This window comes from Colius striatus, chromosome Z (assembly GCF_028858725.1).
Source record: "Colius striatus isolate bColStr4 chromosome Z, bColStr4.1.hap1, whole genome shotgun sequence".
Taxonomy (NCBI): domain Eukaryota; kingdom Metazoa; phylum Chordata; class Aves; order Coliiformes; family Coliidae; genus Colius; species Colius striatus.
This window is the reverse complement of record NC_084790.1, coordinates 4,436,513-4,461,376: the sequence shown is the minus strand read 5'-3', so window position 1 is coordinate 4,461,376 and position 24,864 is coordinate 4,436,513. Positions and strand designations below refer to the sequence as shown.

General features: G+C 49.4%; 1 protein-coding gene across 1 annotated transcript; it reads right to left on the bottom strand.

The window, feature by feature from the left end:
* Positions 1-343: 343 nt before the first annotated feature.
* PIP4K2B (phosphatidylinositol-5-phosphate 4-kinase type 2 beta) lies at positions 344-24,453 on the bottom strand. The gene is made up of 10 exons (XM_062018270.1): positions 24,277-24,453; positions 15,155-15,252; positions 13,541-13,637; positions 9,552-9,704; positions 8,680-8,826; positions 8,286-8,324; positions 6,810-6,923; positions 6,244-6,502; positions 5,754-5,857; positions 344-5,074 (listed from the first exon to the last, which is right to left on the bottom strand). The coding sequence occupies exons 1-10, from the start codon at positions 24,451-24,453 to the stop codon at positions 4,994-4,996; spliced, it is 1,269 nt and encodes a 422-aa protein (XP_061874254.1). The 3' UTR covers positions 344-4,993.
* Between the last annotated feature and the right edge of the window lie 411 nt (positions 24,454-24,864).

The window sequence follows — 24,864 nt, the reverse complement described above, 5'->3', positions numbered from 1 at the left end:
ATCCCTAAAGCTATCAGAAGGAGCCTGGGTCTTACCTCGCTGTCTGAGCTACCTCCACTAATCTCCCTGGGCTCACCCCTATGGGTGTGTGACTCCGCAGCAGCTCCTTCAGACAGTACAGCAGGATTAGCTGCTCCTGTCACATCCAATTTGTTATCATGCCAGGCCTTGGTAAGATCAGTCCTTACTAAAAACCTCCCATTTTATAGGCATGTATCTACATATATCTATACAAAAAAGGCCTTTTGCAGTGGTGGTTAACACGGGGCTGAAAATGACCACGGGCTGCATGGAGCAGTGAAAGGAGGACAGCAGCGAGGAACAGATGTACACAAAGTTTTAAGTTTATTTTTTTTCTCTGGTTGGAGACTCATCTGGTAACATGCATGCATTTCAAAACAGTAACAGTGTCTCAAACTGCTCCTAGCAAACAGACAAGCACAGAGGACTTAAAGTTCCTATTTAAAAAACAGCAGTGAAAAGAAAGGAACCAACCTAGAATGCTTTTTACGTTGGGTTTGGGGGTTTTTTTTGCAGTTTTAGATTAATTTTTGCACATTTTCAGTTGCACTGATTAGCCCTACTCACCCTTGTGACCTGTGTGCAACACCCTCGCTTGACACAGCTCCATGCAGCTGCTGTTTCTTGTCCTGCAGCTGAGTAGAGACCAGCATGACTTTCTGAGTGGTGAAAACCCAAACTGCTACAACCCAGGGATGCCCAGCAGCCAGTTTCCCCGAGCTTTGCTATCCCCATCACACAAGATCCTCAATTCAAAGAGCAAGGTGAACTAGTAGTGGCTGACGTGGAGACTGGAGAAGGGCTCTGCAGAAGTAGGGCAAGTTGCCAGGCAAACCTGAAACGGGGCGTGAGGACAGCGAGGGGAAGAGGATGGGTGTTTGTTTTGGAAGGATGAGCCGTCTCGGATCGGGTTGGGGGGGGGGGTTGCAAACCAAGCTGAGGACACACACACTGATTTCTGAAAGGTTTGTACCACCTTGAGGTTAAACACTTTAGACCTCTGTGCAGCTGGAAGGGAGGCATCTGTAAAGACTGCATAGTAGTCACAGGACTGGAAGGCATCTGTCTGTCGAGGCCAAGACACAACCCCTACCAAACACAGCCCGTAACTATGATATAACCTTGCTTTGGACTCTTCTTGGGCTAAGAGGCGAGGTCCCAGCTGACAGGAGGGGAAAGCAGGAGTTTCCTCCCAGGAAACAAAGATGCAAGTGTTGTCACTGCTGCTGATGATCCAATTCAAACCCAGGATGTGGGAGTACAGCCTCATCTGTGCAGGAAGCCTGGAGGCACCCACCCCAGAAGTCTTCCCTGTGATGGCTTGTAGAAGCCCAGAGGGAGGGATCCCACTGCTCCCTACTGTGAGAAGAGAACTCCTGGTGACATTCTCCTTCCTTACAGCAAGATTAAGGCCTTCTCTTGAGGCCAAAGCTGAAGCACAGGGCAGATGCTGCCCAGAACACAGGGCTCCTATTAAGGGGTGACCCAGCATGTTCTTAAATGGTTTTTATTGCACTAGTGGAGTAGAACAGCATTCAAACAGAGACTCTGCACTCTGCCTTCCCGCTCTTGCTCACACTGTAGGAGCTGTGTCAACGGGCAAAGCAGTTTTCAGCTCTTAAATTCTGACAGATCAGGTCTATGTTCAGAGAGACCCTGGGTACAGGCAGGACCGTGGACCCTGCACCTCACTTCCCACACAAACCCCCTGCCTTTAGGCACTGGAGATGAGACGCTGCACAATGAGGGGTTTTGTTTTCTTTTTTCAATACTCCAGTTGACTGAAAGAATTGCACTGCAGTTTGCTGCACCCTGACCAGGATCTGAGAGATCTGCCTACCTACTGCAACTCCTTCAGCCCAGGGTGGTTTTCAGCCAAATGCACTTCAGTGTAAAGTGTTCTGCAGGGTACATACTACGGACAGAAACATCTACATTCAGCAAACTAGAACTAAATTTCACACCAGAGACAGACAACAAACTAGCACAAGCAGTTGTAAAACCAGAATTGAAAGGGCTGGGTTTTGCTTTTAAATACTTGAGTTAAAAAAAGTGACCTAACATAAGATTAAAAAAAGGGAAAAAAAAAGGAAAAACAAAACAACCCAAAAAAAAGGAAAAAACAAGTCCCTTTTAAAAACAAAACAAATATTTGCAGCTTCACTTCTTATCCTGGTAATAAAAATACTGTCTAGAAACAAAAAACATTAGCATCTTTAACGTAATGCTACCTCTCAAAATGTAAACAATACACAAAATGCTTCTGTTAAACAAAGTTACATACCTGGGTAATACATCATTAAGTGAGAAAGTTGCATTTAATTACTTTTAATACACACAGTATGGCAACTTGACAGAAGTGGCAGAACTGGGGAAGTGCTAAAGGGAATCGAGTTTATGGGGCTTTTCGTATCACTTGTGCTAGAGGCAGCCAATTAAATTCTAGCAGGAGTCTGGAGTGGAATAAGAAAGCACAGTTAACTGCTCTTAAGCCCTTAGTATTGTGACTTCTGTAAAGATTGCTTCAGGAACTAACTGCATTTCACTTTCAGTCCTGTTTATGAAACCCAGTGAGTGAGCCCGTTGCTCCTAGCTGTGCAAGCTCCATTCTTTGGGTGGTGTTGTAGTGTCTCAGTGCAGAGTGTCTGCAGTTCACTAATTTCCTCGTCTCTTCCTCCCCGCTTTTTACCTCTTGTTTTGTTTGTTTGTGTGGTTTCTTTAGCACATGATTTAAAGGTAAACAGTTTAAAAGGTACAAGCTAGTTCCCCAAAAGGAGAAGGGCAAACTTACCAGGCCAAAGCTGCAGATTCAATGTAGATTTTTAAAACTGTCAAGAATAAGAAGTGATGGGTGTTTAATTTCTAGCTGGTAGTAAACTTAAGTGCTTATTGTTCAAGAGAAAAGCAACCGATGTAATGCCCACAAAATGAAGCTGATGACACCCTCCAAGTCCTCCCCTTTCTAAAGCATTCTCATAGCTGCATTTGTTTTGTGGCTTTTCCAGCTACACACCTTAAGACACGAGACTCTTCAGCCTCCCAGACAATGGTGTGTTAGCCCCCATATCACACAGGACAGGGATTGGACTACAGTGGCAGAAGGAAGTTTGTCCCACATCAAAAGGAATGACCCATGAATGAATAAAAAGATTCCTATCCCATGATGACCCTTGATTTCTTACAGACTCTATTTACAGTGCACTCTCAACGGGCTGAATGTTGTCCCCCTTCGAAGTTGAGACCTGTGGGATTCCCGTGACGAAGATCAAAACCCCACCCCCGACCCCACATTTGGAATCCAGACCAGAGCTAGTGTTAAATCTAGGGAAATTACCAGGATGTGATGAGCACCAGTTATCTCTCAACAGGACCAAATTCCACACAGCAAACTGTAGCACGAGTTACAGCACGGGACAGACATTCGTAACAGCTTATTCCCGAAACAAAGGCATATGTGAAAACAGTTTCAAGGCAGAGAAAGCGACATGTTTCAACTGCAAGAGGTTTGTTCAAAATGCTAAATCCTGCTTGGAAAAAAAAAGAGAGAAAGAAAAACAGAGGAGAACCAAAAGATCTGTAACTGTTGTGCAGCAGGGCTAACAAAACCCAAAGCAAGTCGGAGAAGCCTGGCTGTGAAAAATATTACAAGCGTTCTGGAGACAAAACAGGACATTATTCAATCACTCAAATCAGTTCCAATTCCTCTGGGAGAGCGGGGGGAAATAATCTGGTGTGAGTGTTCGAACATTTCCACTCCTTGACTGTCGCTCTAGAGAGGGGTATGGAGCAGAGAAGAGTAAAACCAACCACAGCTCAAGTCCTGAGTCCTCTTGAGCAGTGGGAACTTGCTCCACAGTCACAGCTCCCAGCACTCCCCACCGGCAGAGTCCAACTCCTTCATGTGCAAGTCAGATTGCCATCTTAACAAAATACACCAAGCTAACCACAGAACCTCTGTCAGGAAACAGATTCAAGTACCTGTTGCAGATAGGGCAAAGTAAGGAAGACTGAACATTAGCTAGATTAACACTGGCAGAATTGTGATGGGAAGCTGTAATCTAAGAGAGACGGTAAATCCTGACCAAGGTGCCACGGGGAAACTGTCCCAGAGAGTCAAACACTATCCCACATCTACATTTCTTTTAGGAAATCTTCAGAGTTGGCCAATTTAAAGCATAACAGGTTATTATCTGAGGTTGTTCAATTCCTCCACTACGTTTCATACTGGGTGGTATCTTTAGGTTCTAGGAGTTGCACCTTTTTAAGCCATCATCTTTGGTAGATGTTCATTCCCCTCGTCTTTCTTGCAAATCAAGTGCAGTTACAAAAACAAACAAGGTTTTGTTACTTAAATTAACCAAAAAATAATAATAAAGTGTCCCAGTCTGAATTTACCTAAAGTTCAGCGACTCCTCCTTATCAGAGTAATATTTTCCATCCTTGAAATGGTGAGCTATTTTCCTTCCAATTCCTACCAAGAGGGAAATAAAAAGGGCTTGTGTGTCTTTTCTGGTAAAGACAGTCCAATAATAATAATAATAATAATTAATAATAATGATAAAAAAAGTAGTAGTTTGTGGAATCAGTCACTGCTTCACTCCCACTGAACACGATCTAGAGCAACCCCTTTTTGTACAGTGCCACACATCGTATCCCTACGGGATTCTCTCGACCAGAGAGGAAGGAGAAAATGTCATTAGAAAGAGCAGTGCTGAAACAATGCACTTTTCTTGTTTTTAAAAAGCCCTCAAATCTGTGTCTGGGCACTTCTGTAACATAAAAACCCACTTTTCCACCTGGGTCAAGTGGGCCTAGAATTAGTTTTGAGTCACGCAGTGCCACACATTCACTCTCGCACACACACACGCACACCCCACATGCTGCTACAGTGTCTGTTTTAGTGTCACAGGCTGCATTCTGTGTTTGGAAGTAGCCCCTCTTCTCTTCCTTTCTCGCTGAAGGCTCGAGACGACTATGTCAGGATATTGGAGATAAATTCGTTGAAGCGTTTAGAGTACTGCTCTGGGTTCACGGTGGAGATCTCTGCCCCAGCCTGCAAGGCAGAGAGGAGACACAAGTCATAACATCCTCCTGGAAGGGTAGACCCTGCAGCACTGCAAAGGGTAGAAGAGGGAGGACAGCAGGGAGCAATTGTGGCAGTGCAGCCTGACTCTGCCAGAAAAGACCTTGCAAGGTGTAGGAAGAAAAACAACACCCAGAGAGGTCTAGAGAGATCCCCAAGGAAACTGATTTTAGCTCCAGATGGATCTTCTGCAGACCACTGAGTTAGAGCACTGGATTTGTTCCCCTATGGTTTAGAGGAGATTCGGAAGGAGCATGAAAAACTCCATGTCCTGCCAACCTGAGCTTCTCTCAAGCTCGTTTGGGAAGCTCAAGATTGCTGCCAGGGAACTGGCCCAAGGAAGAGGGCAGGGTAAGTATGCCCCCCTGCAGCTGGTCTGTTCCTGCTCTGTGAGGCTACCAGGGAAATCCAGCACCTCTCAAAACTGGGATGTAAATGCATGGCATCTCCAACCAACCAAAGGGAAAGCCATTCTAAGACAGTTTGAGGAGATAACGAGGGAAGAGCTGTTCTTGGGCACGAGAGCACTGAAGAATTTCCATACTGGTAGAAAAATCAGTGTCAGGAGACATCACACTTAGGCACACAGGCATGCAGGCAAAGCAGAAGCCCCAAAGCCCATCCTCCCTGCAGGTGACAGGCTGCTTACCCCATGTTTCACTGTTTTGGCAGCATGTGCAGCTTTCTTCTTTGCATCATATGGCGTAAGAATGTCTATAATGGCCATGAAGTACACTTCCTTCTTGGGGGCACCTAGCAAGGCAAGAGAGTCGCTAGCACACCCTGAGCTGTGAGCAAAGCCCAGCTGCACCCTCTTCCTTAAGGAATATGTGGCAGATCTGTTTTGATGCAACTAGCAGAGAAAGTAAGGCAGCTGGAGGCTGCAGAAGGGCAGAGAAGAATGACTGGAAACAGCACACCAGAGGCCCACACGCTCTCTGAACATGCTTCTACTCTCCAAGCATCACTTCTACTCACTCCAACTCACACCACTCACAAGGGATTGCACAGCAAAGGAGAGGCTTGGCAAAGCCTCTCTCTCTGTGGACAGTCGTCCCACCTCATGCAGCCCAGGCAGACCACAGGACACCTCCTCTGCCCTCCAGACCTTCCTAAGGGCAATATTCCAAGGTACTCACTTTCGTGGCTTTTCATGGCGTAGACGTCGACAGAAGGGTCGAACTCTCCAGGCCCAAAGAAGCGAGGGTAGTTGAGGAGGTTGCCAGGGCTGTCAGGGGGTGTGCCATAGGAAGAAATGGGGTTGCCTCCCAGACCGTCATTCTCACACTCCTCATCCTCTGCCCGATCCTCCACTTCCATCTCTTCCTGCTCTGCTCGGTCGACGTCATGGATCCCCACCAGCAAGCTGTAGTCCATAATCTTCAGCTGGGCTAGAAACTGGGAGAAAGAGATGTGTGAGAAAAACTGCAGCCACGTGGGATGCAAAATCTTCAGTCCTACCACACCAGCACCTCCCTGAACAGAAAAGGCTGTAAGTGAGAATTAAACCCTTACTAGACTCCAGAGAATCTACACAGGACACCCCCCTCATAGGCACAGTGCTGTAAGCATAACCCTGACTGCCTTTGCTTGACTGATCCAGGAATGACTTGCTCTTCAGTCACTGCTGCAGCCCTTGAGCCAGAGGCCACAGTGAGGATCCAGTGAGGAGGGAGAGAGTAAAAGCTATCCCCCAGGACTCTACCTCCACGTCCCGCTTCAGCTTTTCCAGGAAGTTCTTTTTACTCTCTTCTCCAACATGCAGCTTCTGACCCTCATTCAAGAAGTCGTTGTCCTTGAATGTTGGTAGGTCCTTGGCCTGCAACAAAAAAGCCTGTCAAATCTTCCAAACCTCTGCTTCTTAAGGCTGGCACACTGATCCCTTAGCAATATATTGATTGCAGAGTCTCTGATTGAGCGTGGGGCTGCACCAGTATCTTTTGCCTGCTAATAAGGTGAAGTGACTTATCTTCCCCACCAAGTGTGAAAATGGCATCAGGCAGAGCACAGCATTTGTCAATGAATTCACATGCTGGGCTGTACTTAAGGGAGAAACCAAAGGGAGACACAGAGAACAACTGGACTTTAAACACTGCTGGGAAGATGTGCTGCAGGCTGAAAGCCTGACAGCTGGGCTCCAGCCAGAGATGGTCCAACCAGCTCCCAGAATAGAAAAGAAATGCATTTTATTGGTTTCTGACTGAGGGAAGAAGGGGTGAGGGTTTGGAGGAAAAATGCTTCTCCTCCTAAAGGCTTGAGGAAAAAAATGAAACCCACTGTTTTTTGAGGCATCTGCTTGCAGCAGGCCCCAAGGAGTTCCCAGGGATATGGAAGAACATACAATCCCTTTGTGCAGCTGGGAATTCAATTGTTTTCTTCTTAGAATGACATATGAGCGTGTGGTGGCTTTATACAGATCTATTATGAATGGGCTGAGACACACTGCACAAGCAGAGAAAGCTAGAGAGTAAACAGGCAGGAAGCTGGGGACACTGGGGCACGATGAAGCCGTGCCTTGACGCCAGAGTGTTCGGTGTCAATGGGAGCTCCTTGGCTTGTGCCAAAGATCTAATTTTAGGGCAGGCTGGAGTAGACTCACTCTGCAGTCCCAAACCTAAGAATCCCACGTGTATACACGTAGCACCACGAGTTACTGCTGTGATTCCAACAGGGCTTTTTCATGGCAGCATCAGAGCCAATGTTTTGCAGGGGTAGGATTCTTAGTCATAAGTTTCTCTAATGGCAACAGAAGGCAAACTTAAAAACATGCTGAGATATGCCAAGAACCTGTGAGGAGCTGGGTTGGTTTATAAAAGCATCTGTTGCAAAGGCTAACTGCTGACCTGACTCAGTTTGGTACACAGGGACTGCTATGGAGAAATCCTTCCATTAAGACACCATTGCACTAATGTGGGGTTTGGTACTTGTGGGGTTGTCCCCCAAGAAGTTCCCCCCACTCCTGGCAGCGTCAATATAACAGGGCAGGGCAACACCAGATCTGCACCATCTCTTCCTGAGCAGTTACTGGGCACAGCCTGAAAGGTGGGACAGAAACAGGTTATCACTTAGGGCCCATCTAATATCCTCTGCTCAATACCCCTTTGGAAAAGGGAAGTCAGTTGGATTCCATCTGCTTCCAATCACCAGGAGGAAGGAAAGGTTGGCTAGGAATGGTCCATACCTTCTCTTTATCGCTTGCTTCCCTGGATACTGTTGAGCCCTGGTGAAAGAACAAAGGAAAAGAGCATTGCTGTACTACGTCATATTCTCCAAAAATTCATAGACACCATTCAATTCCTCCATGCAGAAGAAGAAAGTCTTCTTAAAATCAGTGCTCAGCCCCTTGTTCATGCCTGAGACAGACTGAGATCTACCCAGTGTAGTGCAGGCCACTTGGGATAGGGGAATGGAACAACATTTGAGCCTCAAGTGAAGCTCCACCCAGAGCCCCAAAAATCTAATTCCCTGAACAAAAAGTAAAGCCCAGGACCTTGTCAAGTGGGTGTCACAAAGACCAACTCTCACCCTCCTGGAAAAGGAGCCCTCAGCTCCATGGCTGCCCTCCAAACCCTTACCTTCAGGTCATACTTGCGGTGCACAGTCAGCCTGTGACTAAAGACGTTCCTGGTAACCACCATGTAGGTTTCCACCCCGTCCACGGTGAGCCGGTACATGCCAAGGAACTGGGGCAGGAGGGTGTTCCCGTGACACTCCACTATGAACTGGAGGAGGGAGGGGAAGGGAAGGGCAAAGAAAGACAGTACTGTCATGCAAACCCCACCTCTGACACAACACAAGCTCAGCAAGAAGGTGATAGCAAAGCCCCTGGTTCCAGCCATCTGACACCGATGTGAAAGGAAAGGAGGCTTGCAAATGGCTCCCAGGGCCTCAAGAAAGGCAAGTTAGGACATTGTAAGAATCTTCCAGCCCTCAGCTGAGAGAGAGCATCTCACTGCGTGTGCATGTCCAGCCTGCTGGGACAGGCTAGGTGTGCATGTCTGTCACTTGTTCTCAGTGAGGCAAGCCTGTTGTTGGCACTGGATACCTTCACTTTATGTGAGTGCATCTCAAAGTAAAGAGCAGATGGACTGGCAGATAAGGTGGACCCGAGCAGAACATTTCCATCTGTCCCACTTGGCCCCCCCACTTCCCTGTTGCACCTTCCCTGGTCCCTCTGGAAAGTCTAATTCAAAGAACTGAACTAGGAGTATGGTTACAGATCTCAGGTACTAGGGTTCCATAACTCCTCGATGTGAGGAACAGAGTGAGCTGTGAAGGGACTCAGCACTGTGAAGAAACATGCAGCTGTGCCAGAACTGGCTCTCAGATACCAAGGAACACTGTTTTCTTCTGCAGGCTCCGCTAGGTTGCACACTGTGAGTCAAATCACAAGATGCTCCCCAAGGTGTTGGCCACCTCCCCTCCCAGGGTTCCAGACTCACCGTACCTGATGGTACTTCTTTAAGATGTTGTGCATCTCTGCCACATCCTCGCTCGACACGGCCTTAATGACAAACCTCCTGTCGTAGGTGGTGAGGAACCGGGCCCCACACCGGCCCTGGCTGTCACTGTTCACTGGGGCACTTCGTGTCACCGAGTTCTGAGGGAACCAGAATGAAAAAAAGAAGTGGGGAGGAGCGGCAGAAGCTGCCACCTCCCGGGAGAAGAAAGAGGAGCGGTCTTGGAAAGCAGATGAGACATGGGTGACCAGGGCCAGCTCCACAACCTGGCTATGGAACAACAGGCATCCAAGGGACTTTGTGCTCTGCCTCTGTCAGTGTGACAGTGTCCTGGACAAGCTTTAGAGCACACTTGCAAACACAACTGAATCCTGAGCATTAATAGAAGTGTACCCTTGAGTGTTCAGCACTACCAAGGTTAACCCAACGGTTTGGAAGTCTGGATGTGAGGTTTAGGGCTTTCACCTGGGCCTTCTACTTGTTTATGTGTTTTTGCTCCAACACCTGGCATGGATATTTGAAGATGTTTTTAAAGAAGCAGTACACACAGGACAAGACTTCTTAGCATTTCCTCCTGGAAATTTCCAAGGTTTAAGGAAAAACACAGCAAGATGAACGAGATGGCCTGTCTTCCTTTCCATCAAAAAGCAGCCTAAACTGGCAAAGGTCTTGTTGTTTGGAAACTCTTCACTGCTCATCCCAAAGCCAAAAGCCACTCTCAGACTCTGCTGTTCTTACAACTGGACAAAAGAGATTTTAAGTGTAAACAGCTCGGTAGCAGCATCTGTCTTTACATCCCTGTCTTCACCTTCAGCAACGAAACGTTGCAGCTTCTTTTTGTATGTGCAACACAACTGGAAAATCCCATGCAAACCTCAGAGCCAGCATCTAACATCTTCCCTGAGCCACCACATGAGCTCTTTGTTTCTGATGCCCTTCCCCAGGTATGGGGGACTTGCTGTGAGCCTCACTCAATGTTAGAGCCACTGCTTTTCACACCTTCCTGACTAAGCCAAGCGGGTCACCAGTCTCCAGTCTTGTTTCCTCCACCAATTCTCAGCAACTGCTTTCCAACTCCATCAGCCCAGGCCCTGATGTTTGTCTAGAAGACATTGTGTCAATAAACAGTAAAGGCTCTCACAAGCATTTCTGTGCCAGCAGATGGGGAGAGTTGTGCTCTGAAACACAGTGGTATTGATCTCTGCACAGCAGTCTTGGTCTAGGTAGATCTCAGAGCTGGACTATGCGATTCGTTATGTATTTTTTTAGCTGCCAGTGACACTGTTCTCTCCTTCCCTCAGCTCTCTGAAGAGCAGACAGCAGAGGGAGCCTGCAGACGCAGACTCACAGGCAGAGCCTGCTGTGAAAGAGGGATTTACTGTGTCACGCTGCAAGGGAGCCGAGAGGTTTCCTTTCAGAATGAAGCATTTAAAGCTTTTAAAACTTTAATGAAGCAAGGGGAAAAACTCTCCTCCTGCCAACAGCTTTACAAGCCATCAGGAAAATAAAGTCAAACAAAAGAAACCCCCTCGCTTCTTGCTGACATTTGCAAATGAGTCCGTGCTACACGGTTTAATCACCTCTCACCTCAAAACCACAGAGCTTTTCTTCTAGAGGAGATGGGAAGAAACTGTGACCACATACGGACGTTACCAAACTCACAGCCCTCGGGTTTATTTCATTCCCTTCCTGTCACTCCCACCTCTCCCACAGTTCTGGTGTTATATTTAGCACCCTGGCTCCATTCCCACTCACATCATCACATTTCACCCACCTGAATTTAGCTCAATGAATGTTTTCTGCTTTCTGTTCCAACTGGACAGTTCTAAAGAACCAAACTGCTCTACCCCAGAGATGGGAGAAGTAATCAGAGCAACAAGTAATGTGTAAATGATAAGCCAGGCACTGAGAAGCAGACAGAGTGTGGGTTCTTCTATGTAAGCTACTTCCCATGGTTCTTAGAATGTCTTAAAAGGAACCCAGAAACAGAGTTCTAAAATATACCACAGTGGATGGACTGGAAGACAGAATAATTAGGAGCTAAGGACTTCAGTGCATGCCAGTACATTGAAGGGTACAGAGGAAGCCAGCACATTAATCTATCTCCTAGCACAGCCAGACCCAGGGGCAGTGTGTTGCTGGCCCAAGAGGTCTCCCCAAGAGCCATATACAGCCTGGCATGAAACTACTGTCGGGAGGCAATGGTACTGCTTTCTCCTGGGAAAAGGAGAACTTTTCCTGCCTAGAGAACAGGCGTGATGGTAAGAGGGAAAAATAATCATCTCACATGCACGTGCTCAAGAAAAGCATGGGCTGAGCTGCTGTGTCGTGAAAAGAAAAGCAGCAGGAAATATCTGCATGTGCAATGCACGGCTCCCAGGTAATTCCAAGGTGCTTAGCACAGGCAGGCACAGGGAACACCACCTGCCTCCTAAGGCTGGGCTCAGCTCTGTCTCCATCAGCAGATGGGCAGTCACCCAGACATGCAGCCGGCATTTGCTGTTCCTCCTGGGGGTGGCCAGCCCCTTGCAGAAGAAAAGCAAAGACAACTGTCAGTTCTTCTGGAAAAACGTGTCTCACTTTTGAGCAGACACCCTCAGAGTGCCCAGCATGACTGGGAACAGGCAGCAGAGTAGGATGGGCCCTGGCAGCCAGGAGACAGGCAACTGAGATGCAGTTACACAAAGAAGCAAAAAGCCCCCAAACACTGCTCCTGGTATCCTCAGTGGTCATCCTTTCTTACAGAGGGACCAGTGTGCTCCCTCCTTGGTCTGGGAACAAGGGGTAGAGGATGGGATGCAGGTGCTACACATCTGCTCCTTGCCCCAAGCCACATGAGACCAGAAACTGGATCCCATAGATGCAGTATCTCAGCCAGTTCAAGGAACCACGTAGCTGGAGTAAGAAACCAGATCTCTTCATTATATTAACCTTGAAACAGGGTGATATCAGGCAATAATCTAGATATAATCATGGAGAATTCTGACATGGTCAGGGAGGTTGTGTATACAAATGTATGTGGATGTGGGTACATGCACACACAACCAGGATGAAGCAGTTTGGTGGGATTAGCAGGAGCAGCTCTGCTCCCATCTCCTCTCCCTACAACACACACAGCAGGAAGCATGGCTGGGTTTGCAGGTTAAGCAAGGGAAGAGGGCAAGAAGCTTGCACCAGTGCTGAAGTGCCTCTGGGCTGGTGGATTTTAGTCGAAGCCCTTGGCCAGAAAGTGCTGGTGCATCGCCAGCTGTTATCAGCCACAGCAGAGTGCCAAAGATACTGGGTTTAATTACCTAACACTTGGCCTGCTAAAGGCCATGCAGCTATCAGAGACATCCTCTTTTTATGCACTGGCTTTTCCCTCATTTAAGAGATCTGTGAGCAGCCTGCTACTACACATCTCCTGTGTCTGTAAGACCAAGAGCTTTGCATAGAAAGATGTCTCTGCTGTAGCTGCAAGAGTTGTGACATCTCTCTTTCACTAGATTTAAGCCCAGTAGTATTAATACAAGAAAATGTCTCTTCCCTCCAAGGCAAGTCTGAGCCTCTGGCCTTAGGAGATACATCCCAAAGTAGCAGCCACCTTGATTAACTGAATACAACAGCACTGCTGCTTGGCACACACACCTGCTTAAAGCAGTACCTGAATCTGTAGAAACATGACAGACTCATTTTCCTTGCAGATGTTCCGCACTAGATCATTGTTATCCTCCAGCTCCTGCCTGTCTGCAACCATCTGCTGCCTCTTATTTTGTGCCCAGACTGTAAGCTTGCTGCAGCAGGGACCATCTTCTCACGCCGCAATTGCCCAGTGCTTGGCACAGCGAGATCTATTCCATTGCTGCGAGGCCTCACCATGACTATAAACTCCTGAACACTGACCACACGTAGATCTTGATATCATAATTCCTCTGCCAGCTTGGTTATTCTGTCCTAGGGAAAGGTGTTAGGAGGGCAAGGAGAGAACAGACAATACCTGGTAGTCTTGATCGTCAATCCCAAATCTCTCTCGGAGGTTTCGGAACACCAGTGGACAATACTCCTTAAATTTAAAGCGACTTGGCAAATTTTCCCTAGGGCAAAGCAGAAAAGGTATTCTTGTGCAATGATCAGCTTGTGAAATCAACCTCAATTCTTCTCCCACTTCACTGCTAACCCTTCAGGATCTCCAAGCCCCCATCTACCTACGAGGGCCCTATTCTGCAAGTATTTACCCTCATTAGTTTAGCTTGCTGCTCTGGATGCCTACAGAAGTCATCTGTTCATAGAAATGCTGGCAGGATCCAGCTTTTGACTAATAGGCTCTTTGGATGAGCATGTCTGTCTTACAGAACAATCTCCCCTGTCACAAGCACAGATTTGACGGAATCATTTCTCTCTTTCCTCCTTCTTTGTTGCTTTGTTCCGTTCAGTAACACAGCTGCTCCCTGCAACACACTGTTACTGTTTAAGATGAAAAGCTGGAGGAAAAGGAGGGGGGAGGCCCTCTGATTTCAGATCAGATCACTCGTGCGTCAAAAGAAAGGTCAACACATGACAAACCATCTCACCCAGAATGCAGAGGAGAGGGGGTGAATCAGCTCCAGTCTGACACATTACAGAATGAGCTTTGCTGCCAGACCTCACCAGCTGGGAATGGGATCTCCTCACAGACTAGGACAGTGGACAACAGACAGCATTCCCCAGCACTGAGGGATGCTGCACCTACTGCCTACCAGAGCTCTTATTCTGCCCAGTGGGAAGAAGCGGAGAAGATGGTCATGCTTGGACATTTTGTCAGCTCTTTCTCAATGAGAATCCTTTGCATCAGTGTACAGGAAACTAAAATCCATGTAGGAGAAGAGGTAAGAGTAGATACTGCAAAATGTAAGTGTCAGAGAAGACAAACTTTTGAATCACACTCCCACTCTCAAAAGCTGATCCCTGAAACTTAAGCATTAATCAAGGAGCACTGCAGACCTGCACACACAGAGCCAGGGCAGAGAACACAGCTCTGAGCACCAGTCACAACCATGGCTTTAAAAGGGCTTCCAAGCAGTGATCTTTTGGGGAAAAGAGAAGCCCCATGGACCAGGGGGTATAATGCAGCTTGACAGCTCTTTAACAGTCTCAGAGAACCTCCATTTCTGCGTGGTCTGGGGATTTGGGTTCTGCTGGTGAAGATAGGACACTCAAATAGCACACAGCAGGAGTCAAGAGCCAGCCCAGTATCAGCTTTGTGCATAACCCTGAGGTACAGCAAACTGCAGCCCTAACACTCTAAAATGTTTCTTGCCTTCTACCCAGTCCAGTGCATATCTACGTGTAACTAGTTTTACAGTAGTGCTACTTCTCAGCTGGGCCTCACCAGACTCCTCATCACTCAGAGGATACAAACCACACCACATTAGACAGCATCTCCGTGACAGACTGACCCCTGCCACATCCTGGTGAGTGGTCTGGGCAGGGCAAAGACTCAGGGCACATGTCCAGGCATGCCAGATCCTCTTGGCATTACAAGAGGGGACAAACCAGAAGGCCTTCATCACGACAGTTTTCCCCACAGCAAAGAGCTCTAATCACAGAGACAAGTCAGAAAGCATCTGCTTACTTGTTGAATAGATGATTGTCCACCTTAATCTTACTGTAGGCTTTGAAGTCATCTGGCATCAACATGACAGGGACAGGAACATTGCTGAGTTCGTTGATCTAGAAGAGAAAGGAAATGGAGACTCAAACCCCAAGTTCTACTGCTCTGCAGTTACTGTCAATGAACTTATGCAGATACCAAATACCCCAGAAGCTGTTTTTGAAACAACATAACCCATTAGACTTTAAGGGCAACTTGTAGTGCTGAAACACAATTGTAGTGCATCAAACAATTTCTTAACTAGTTCTCGCTGTTACAAATCACAGATAAAGCAAAGTCTTGGATGTGGCCAGCCAGGACAGGCTCTGGGCAGCTTTAGTGAAGCACAGCACAGCTCTCCTGTGGATGCTGTTTCTACGCTCACTGTCTCTTGCTGCTCTTATCCCACCTTCTCTAAAGGGATGAGTCACCCCACTAGATTGTTTTTGCTCCTTAGTCATGTGTGGCAGCCACAGGAACAGAGGGAAGCAGAAGAATGAACGTTCAGCTACTATTGCACAGAGAGGCTCACGCTGCAGCACCCAGTGAGAGCATCAGTAGTAAAAAAAATAATTAAACAAATCCACCCTTGGACTCCATCTGTCTCCTCTGCTCCAGACAAGCTCGTGCACTGACAAGGCTGTGCCAGTGTTCAAGAGCAGGTCAAGAGGCAGCACATTTCTGAGTCGCCTTTTCTGAGGATGGCCCCAGCGTCACTCATTCACAGGCTTCACACGAGTCCCATCTGATTGAACTGCTATTAACAGGCTGGACTTAGGAAGCGATTTCGTTACAACTCCATTCCCATAATTACTGTGCCAAGCAGGTAATGCTGGAGAAAAGCAGACACTGCTGGCAGCAGTGGGGTTTGGCTGGGACTCAGGCCTGGGGTCTGTTCCCAACACGACAGTCTTAGGCAGGTCAAGTGTCTTCCAGCACGCCTGGAAAGCACACAGCATCTCCCTGCTGACTAGGAACGGGGTCCAAGCCATCAGCCAGCCTAAGGAAATGGACTCCAGCTCTTTGCCTGCAGCAGGACACACAACAACGTCCAAATAGCTGCTGTCACGTCTCCTCCAAGGAGGCAGAGACAAAAGGAGGCATGAGGGAGCCATTCTGCTGCAGGATCTGTGGCTTGGTTTGACTCTGCAAGGAGGTCTCAGCTCTGGAGATGTGCTCTGAGCTGTCTGTTTACAAGAGCAAGTGCCTTTGATGAGCTACATATTTTCCATATCCTTTCTCCATCATTACCCATGGAGAAACCAAACCAGATTTAACAAATGTCAGACTGGAAGAAAGACACACAGGCTGCAAAGAGAAAAGATGACTATTTTCAGAGACAGTCATCCCACACAGCAGATAAACGGAAAGGAAACCGGCCACAGCTCCGTGAGGCAAAGACACGGTGGCTGTTCAAAGTCCTGCCTGCCCCGTTGTTCACCTTACAGCAGCACCCAGCACTGAGCACTCCCATAAGGTGCTCTGCGATGTTTAGAGGATGCTGCACATATGCATCAATAAATAATGTCACACACCTCCCCTTGTTTGTGATCACAATGGAGCAGGGAGGCCCATACCCCTGGGCTTAAGCTAAAGGCTCAATCCTGCAGTGAGTGAGTGAGTGGCTCCTCAAGTCACAGTTTGAAGAGAGGAATGGCAAGAGGAGTGCTGGTGAGGAAGGGATGTCCCCCATCCTGGTGCCCAGGTCCTAGCTGCTGCAGGGAGCTGTATCAGGGAGCTCCGTGCAGTGATTTTCCTCCCCCAGGGTGATGGGTGAGGGAACACAGCTAATTCTGTATCAAGCAAGAGGCGCTGCCTCCAGCCACTAATTATTGCTGTCTAACAGGAGGGGAAGCCCGGCAGCACAGCTCCTCAGACACGCCTGTTCTCAGCCCTCTTCTCAGCGGTGGGTAAGGCACAAACAAGCTATTACCAGATTGCTCCAGAGCGGAGGAAGAGTGCTGATGCTGAGAGGGAACAGTGACTTGGAGATTGTCTCCTCCCTGCCAGAAATTCAGACACAAATGTCAGCAAAGTGAGATGTCAAGACGTCTCTGAGCGTCCTCGTTTCTGCCAAAGCAGAAATCTCAAAGCAAATGTACCTGTTGCAACTCTCCTGACTGGCAGAAATGGTGCACCAGGATACAACGTCTCATTTCAAAGATGCCCCTACTCTTCCCAAGATACAACAGCCAAAAAAAATCCTCCTCCCCGCCTCAGAAGCCTTTCCCCTCCTCTAGATGCATACAGCACAGCTTTCTGGTTGCTACAGGATTCCAGCTCTGGAGGAGAGAGGGAGGACGAGGGGACTCCCTGGGGAGGGGACTCTTCTGGGGACCAGAATCATCACTGAAGAGCTGAACCAGCACTGCCCAGCCTGCCCTCCGGTGTACAAGGCAGCTCTCGGTCAGATGGCCACCAAGCCTGTGCTCCTGACACCAGTCTGGAAGCAAATATGGGTTTGGTTAGGGCTGTTTTGTTGTGGAATTTTTCTTTGGCTTTTCTTTTTCCTTTATTTGCTTGCTTTTACATGCACTGAATTCTCCCACAGCAACTCCCATGCTTGACACTTTCCTCGGGATGCCAAAAGGAGAAGAATGGAAAGCCTCCACACTGCCTTGGAAAAGGGATATCCCAACCCCTCCCTTCTCACAGTACAATCCTCAGCATCCAGTTCCCCTTTCCTAAGGGTTATCAGGCCAGCACGGTGCCAAGTGAAACCCTAGGAGACCTTGCCCAAAGGAGAGCAGCAGACAGCAACACTCTATAGGGATCCTCTCCTGTGCTTATCACGGTGGAATCTGAGCAGCCTCCGAGAGCAACGTGACTAACGCCTGGCACATGTTTGCTCTCTCGCCTTCTCCCTGGGGAGAGGCGTGTAGCAGGAGATTATATATAGCAGAGAGTGTGTGTCTCTGTATTTATGTTACAGAATGCAAGGTCACAGCAAGGTGCAGAGCAATGACGTGCCCAGCAACCTCTGGCTCGTGGGGAGCCCAGTCCCATGGGTCTGACCTGCCTATCTCCCACAAAGAGATGGCACCCAGCTGGAGTATGTTTGCCTGTACCTGGAGCTATGGAGATCTCTGGGGCCAGCACTGGCCACAAGATGGACAGCGAGATCTTGGACTTGGCAGGTTGTTCTGGAAGAGGCAGAAAGCAGAGGTGCAGCAGTAGACAGCACCACAGTCCCACACCTGAGTCCCTCACTGGAGGAGTCATGGGCTATTTTGAGCAGCAGAGCAGCTGGGGAAAGCAGGTCCCTGCTGCACAGTGCTCTGGACTGGGGGTATTTCCACATCTCCACTAATAAAGCTTTACAAGCTCCCCAAAGTGGAAAAAGTTAAGAATGGCTAATTTAGAGCACAGGCTCTTCAGAACAGGGATCTGTCTCCAGACCCAGCATGACGCTGGTTTTCTGTAAGGCATCCAGCTTTTTAGGCCTAATCTGCCTTGAAATCCTCTTGAAAATAAACCTCTGGTCTTGCACAGTCCTCTTATGCCAGGAGTTTTCTATTCCCCCAACAGACAGAAAGCACAGGCAACTCGACAGGGACCAGTCCTGGCTGAAAGCACTGTAAAGAAGTGCATTTTGTCACTGATACCTGCACTTTGCAGAAAGCCATTCAGACACTGGTCCTGCTCCTCTCCAAGTCAGAGACGGTGTGAACAGCACAAGTCCATCAGCCTGACAAAAGGCTCAGCCACGCGCCAGGCGTGGAGGCTCTCAGCGAAGCTCAGAGGGTTTAAAACCAAGACACATTTTAGACAAACCAATCACTATCTTTACGAGGCAACAGGAGGGGCATTAAGAAAGAGATGCTTCACATTTCTCTACTGGTTTCACCATGTTCTGAGAACAAAGGTGCAATTTCCCACGCAAGGCAGGTCATCCCAGCAAAGACAGGTAAGGCAGCAGACTGCCTGGTGCAATCCCAGCCAGGGCCACGGAGGGAAAGGCAGCCAGATGCCACCACTGAAGGAGAGACCTGGGCTTGGGGCAACTGGAGAAGGTGAGGGAGGAGAGATCCAAATCTCTCCAAAGCTTCAACTGCCCCCCTCCTCCTCCTCCTCCTCAATTTGCCCAGCAAGCTCAGCTCTGCTGGTCCTTCAGCTCCCCAGGCAGCCGCTCTCCCCTTTCCCCTGCAGGAACGGCCCTTCAGCCTCAGCCAGCATAGCTCATTTTTGCCTAGAAGTTTACAGCCACCCCTGGCCTTCTAGAGCTGTGAAAGCACCACCCCCACTCTGCTCAGCTTTTATTTCTTGGTCACTCAAATTCTTGACCAACATCCAGAATCACCCTGACTGGTGTGTATCTGTAGCTGATAACTTGGCTTCCTCAGCAAAGCCGATTCCTCTTTCAATAAAAGACATATCAATATTCTGTGTCACTCAGGGACAGCTGTCAGAACAAATGGGCCAGGCCTAATTTTGTTTCAAAACCTGACTGTAGCCTCAAAGTGGCAATTACCATTAGTAAATTGATGGGAAAATGCGATTTGTTTACTAACAAAATCCAGATGATGGAGCGTGTGAGCCTGCTCTCTAGGACTCTTCACAACAGGAATTCGCTCAGGAAAATAAAAAGATTTTGTTCCTCTCAAAGCCTTTCAATCAGGCCTCTCAAAAGTACTTTGCAAGCATTAGTTAAACTTTATAATACTCTGGGGAAGTAGGTAAAAGACACATAGCAAATTCACTTTAACCAGCATGGAGACATCTGCAGCAAAAGCTGCTGCTGCTTAACACAGCAAATGGTTTGAGGGGAAAAAATACTGTTTTCCATGAATTAGAGCATGATTAATCAGTATCCAAGCTAACAAACTCCCCCTGTGATGCTATGGAAGCATGAATCTTGTAGTCAATAATTTCTATCAGCGCTCTGGGAAGACCAGAATGCTTTAAGAGGAGGAAAAAAGGCATTCCCTAGTGACAGCAAACCCACCTCTTCCCAAACAAAGTACTTTGGAGCCTGCTGGAAAGGATTCCAGCACAATGATGCATCACAGGCAGAGGAATGGGTCAGGGCTACTCTGCTACCACAGGGCAGCCTGTCACCCACTGTGTCAGCGTGGCCTCAGTGCTGCTACAAAGCATCTCTCCTCATCCCAGTCCACTTGCAGGTAGGGAGAGCTACGGCTTCCCTGGGTTCAAACAAGAGCTGAGGAAGGGAAAGGTTCAACAACCTGGCTGTGGCCACACAAGTCAGTAGCAGAGCAGGCAACTGAGCCTTCTTCTATATCCCTTCTATATCAAGAAGGAAAAGGGCTCCTGGAATCTCTATTTTAACAGGAAATCCCAGGATCAGAAGGTTCAGAGCCACTGGCCTCAATCATGAACACGGGTGATCGCCGCCATCACCATATGCTGCACTCTCCCGAGGTTAATTAGAGCCACAGCACACAGCAAGTGTTGGAAAGGACAAACACAGGCTGTTTACCCGGTGCCAGTACCAATTTATAGGACTTCAACGCTTGATATGTGGCAGATGCTGCTCTGGCTAGAATTAACATGGCAACACCAAAAACAACACTGCAGAGATGGGAGAAGCATGCTGCAAATCCCAGTGTTGCTATTTCACTTGAATACTAAAGAGCTGTTGTTTTGTACTGGCTGGCACCACTCCTAAAGGTCCTAGGAGATGGGTTGGTGTTTCAGCCAGTAACCAGAGGCTCTGGAGTGCAGGAGGTTGCCTCGGGCAAGATCCACACAGCCAGCAGAAGATATCTACCCATTTCCACATTTGTTTATGCCTATCCCCTGCCAACATCCGCAGAGCCCCGGGGATCATTCCCAGGCAATGAACTCCCACCTAGAGAAGCATCATCACGGCCCCTGTGAACTCAAATGTTCATGTAACGAACAGATACAAGAGTCACCTCTCTGTGACACCTCCCAAACTCACTGGGCTTTCTATAATCAGCACCTTACAACCGTTTCTATGGTTTCCAGAGCATCACCCAACACTGCCTCGCTCATCTCTGCTCTTTGGTGCAAGGTGGCTTCTCCCTTCCAGAACCACCACAACTTTCCCTGCCATGCCATGGGCAACTCCATGGAGAACATGCACGGAGCAACACGTAGGTAATCAACTGTGAGGAGCTGCATCCCCTCTTCCAATGCCATGACAACAGTTGTTGGAAGCAAAGCTTCCCCAGGAACCATCCCTGTGTTTGCTGAATTTCACATTGCCTTACAGAAAACTCCAAAATCAAGGGTGGGCTTCTGTGATTCCAAGTTCTTCTGTCTCTACAAGTTCTCCCCTTCCTGCCATGGTTTCATAGTTTGAAATGTAGCTGTTGGACTAATACCACCCACTTTTGGCCCTGCTTACACCAGCCACAGCCCCACCCCAATCTTGATTCACTTGCTTTAAACGCTGGCTGGGGACCACCAAGACAGCCAAGACCCAGCTCATTACTTACACAGAAATACTCAGAACTGGTGTTCCAGAAACCAGCTTCCTGTTCCTGGTGTGCTAACATCGTTGCTCCTGATCCTCTCCAGACCCGTCACTGTCTGCATTCACACCAGCTGCAAACAAGCCTCTTTAAACACAAGGCAGGGCCGAACTGTTGCCAGACTCGGTTAATGGACCCAAGGGAATTTCTCCAGTCAACAGAAATGGTGGATTGCACAAAATGGTTGGTTGTTTGATTTATCCACGAAAAAGTTCATCTCAACTGCAAGTATCTTCCAGGATCTTCCTGGCACAGCTTTCTGGTTATGCTGACAGCAGTTTTCTCCCTCTCCCACTGCAAGGATCCCAAGGCAGGGCTCCACAGACACGGGATTCATCCCTCCGGGTAAAACTGCTTCCAAAGCCAAATGTTAAACATCCTCCCCAAAACGTTTCTAACAAAGTCCAAAGATACTCCTGAAAGTATTTCTAAACTGCCCAGACCAATCTGCTGGATGCACATAAGCCATCCCACTTCCCACGTAACCAGAGCACCATCACTTCCCAAACGCAGACCAGGATGAGCAGCTGCTGGTGTGCTGAGCAAACAAAGCCACCTCAGCTGGCAGCCCGCTCTGCAGCGCTGCCACACCAGCACCAGCTTTCCCAGGCACTCAGGAGCCTCACCCAAACACACCCTGTGGCAGAGAGGTGGAGGAAAATGAACTGGTAAGGATTTGCTGGCAAATCCTGGATGCCCATCCAAGGGTGAGGAGGTCACTGCTGCACAATTTCTAACCTCCTTCCCAGCCCCTCAGGATACTGTTGTCCTTTCTGGCAGCAATTTCTTCATCATGTGCATCCCATATAATCTCATTACTAGCTTAGCGTTCACACAGAACCGTCAGCTTGCCTTCCTCCCTTTGCCTAAATATTTCACAGCCAAGTGCTCCAAAAGTCACATTGTCCCGATCCAGTGCCTAAAACACTCGCCACATCCCTCAAACACAGGCAGCCACCAGAAAGGAAAAGAAAAGGCTAATTGCCACCAAGCAACAACTGCCCCTAAGAGGCCACAAATGAACAGCAGAAGAACCCCACTAATTTCCATTTCTTCAGGACTCCTAATAGCATCACTGATCAAAGCCTGATTAAATTCATTATCCTGCTTCCTGAGCAAGGCTCTGAGCAGCGCTTGGAACATCCTTTGACTCAGAAAGACAGCTCTGTCTTGAACTACATTTGGAAGCTTTCACTCCATCGTCAGGAGAGCCAGAAATGCAATTCTAATTTTTGTGTGTGTGTGTGTGTGTTATTTGTTTCTGCAAAGATTAAGCCTAAATCCCTTTCACTCTCTACGAAACACCCACTAATCCACTGGAGAAATAGGTGTCTTTAAGCCCTAAAAGCATATTAATTTGGGAAGGGATGAGGTTTCTGATGACCACTTGAACATTCTCCTAGAATAGAATCCATTACCCACATCCCAGAGAGCAGCAGTAAATCAATCCTCCTTTCCAGCACAAGATTTGCGCCTGCCATCACAAACGAGGGAGAATTTTCCAGAGAAAAACATAAAGATGGTGTCAGGAACCTCTGAAGGAGACAGATGAAAGAGCTGAGCCATCACAGACATTTCTAAGGGACCCTCTCCCAGCTCCCTCTTGAGAATTGTACCAGCCACTGCCCAGAGAAACTGAGGCTGAGAACCCAGGGGACATAACTTGGCTAGAGTTCTGGTACCTGAAGTGAAAAGTCAGAAGGAGACAGGGTGAGACAGATGAGGCCAAAAGACTCTTTTGTATTTCGGGACTGGAATGAGAGACACACGTTAACTGTCCTCACACAAGCCAACTGAGGAACAGGATTGTCACTGTGTGCAAGGGACATGTGGGAGTAACAGGGCAGTTGAGACTGTCCCGAGTGAAGGAGGATAGTGACAGGGGACAGTGCTGTGGGTGTCAAACGACTCTCTGCAGGGCCTCGGGAACCAAAGCGGGGGTGTGCCAGGGCAACAGCACTCTACACAAAGGGATGCAAACCAAAATGGCATCGTTCGCCCTCCCTGGTTCTGGGGAAAAAGAGTGTTGGGGAAGAGGACACAGGCAGACGGGTGGGTGTGAGGGGGCTGGCGTGCTCGGGAAAAGAGAAGTGTCTAGCAGCAGAGATGCCTAATGCCAGCCCTGGCATGAGGATGGTGATGTCTAAAAGGGACATCCGGACTCAGCAAGGGAGAATCCAAACCGCTCGGAGACGGCAGTTCCCTGGGGAAGGAGCCCCAAACCCAGCAGAAAGGCACCAGCAGGGAGAGAGGCGGGAAGGAGGAGATGCCCCGGAGAGCCTCCCCGCAGGGCGGGCATCCAGCAGCTCCGGACACCGGGCCGCCCCGGGAGCGGGAATCCGGGCAAGCGCCAGGATCAGCCATCGGATGCCAGGAGGACGGAAGGCTCCGATTGAAGGGGAAAGCGGGTGTGGGGGACAAAGCCCGATGCGGGGGGTGAGGGCCCCGCTCCGAGCGCGGCGGGAAAAGGCCCGGCCTGAGGGGGATGAGGGGAAGGGCCCAGGCCGGGGGGCGCGGGGAAAGACCCGGCCCGAGGGGGACGAGGGGAAGGGCCCAGCCTGAGGGGGGTGAGGGCCCCGTCCCGAGGGGCTGCGGAGGGCCCGGAGGCGGGGGGGGGTTGGGCCCGCTGCGGGCCGCGCTCACCGTGTGGTTGGCCCCCCACATGAGGACGCTGAGCAGCGGCTCCGAGGCCCGGAACAGCTTCACCTTCTGGCACACGAAGTGTTTCTTCTTGGTCTTGGTCTTGCTAGCGCTGAGAGCCGACCCCAGCGCCGCCCCGACGCCCCCCGCCGACGAGCCCCCCGCGCAGTTCGAGGCCATGGCGGACCCGGACCGGCAGCGGCACCGGGAGCCGGACCGAACCCCCTCCCCCGGGCTCCCCCCTACCAGCGCCTCCGCATGGTTCCGCCCGCCCCGCCACACGCCCCCCCCCTCCCCCCCGCCCCCAGTGGTACCGCCCGCCCCGTCAGCCCCTGCCCGTTGGTCCGGCCAGGCCCGTTAGCTTCGCCCTCGCCGTTCCCCCGCCGCAGTGGTTCCGTCCCCGCCTCCCCCCGCTCCCCCCCCCCCCGGTGGTTCGTTCCACCGCCGAGGAGGAGCCGCCACGGCCGGCCGAGCCCGCTCCGGCCCCGCTCTGAGGAGGCGCCAAGATGGCGGGCGGCGGAGGAGGCGGGGACGGGGAGGTGCCATGTCCCCGCTGGGGAGGGGGAAGCCCCGGATGGTAAGGAGGAGGAG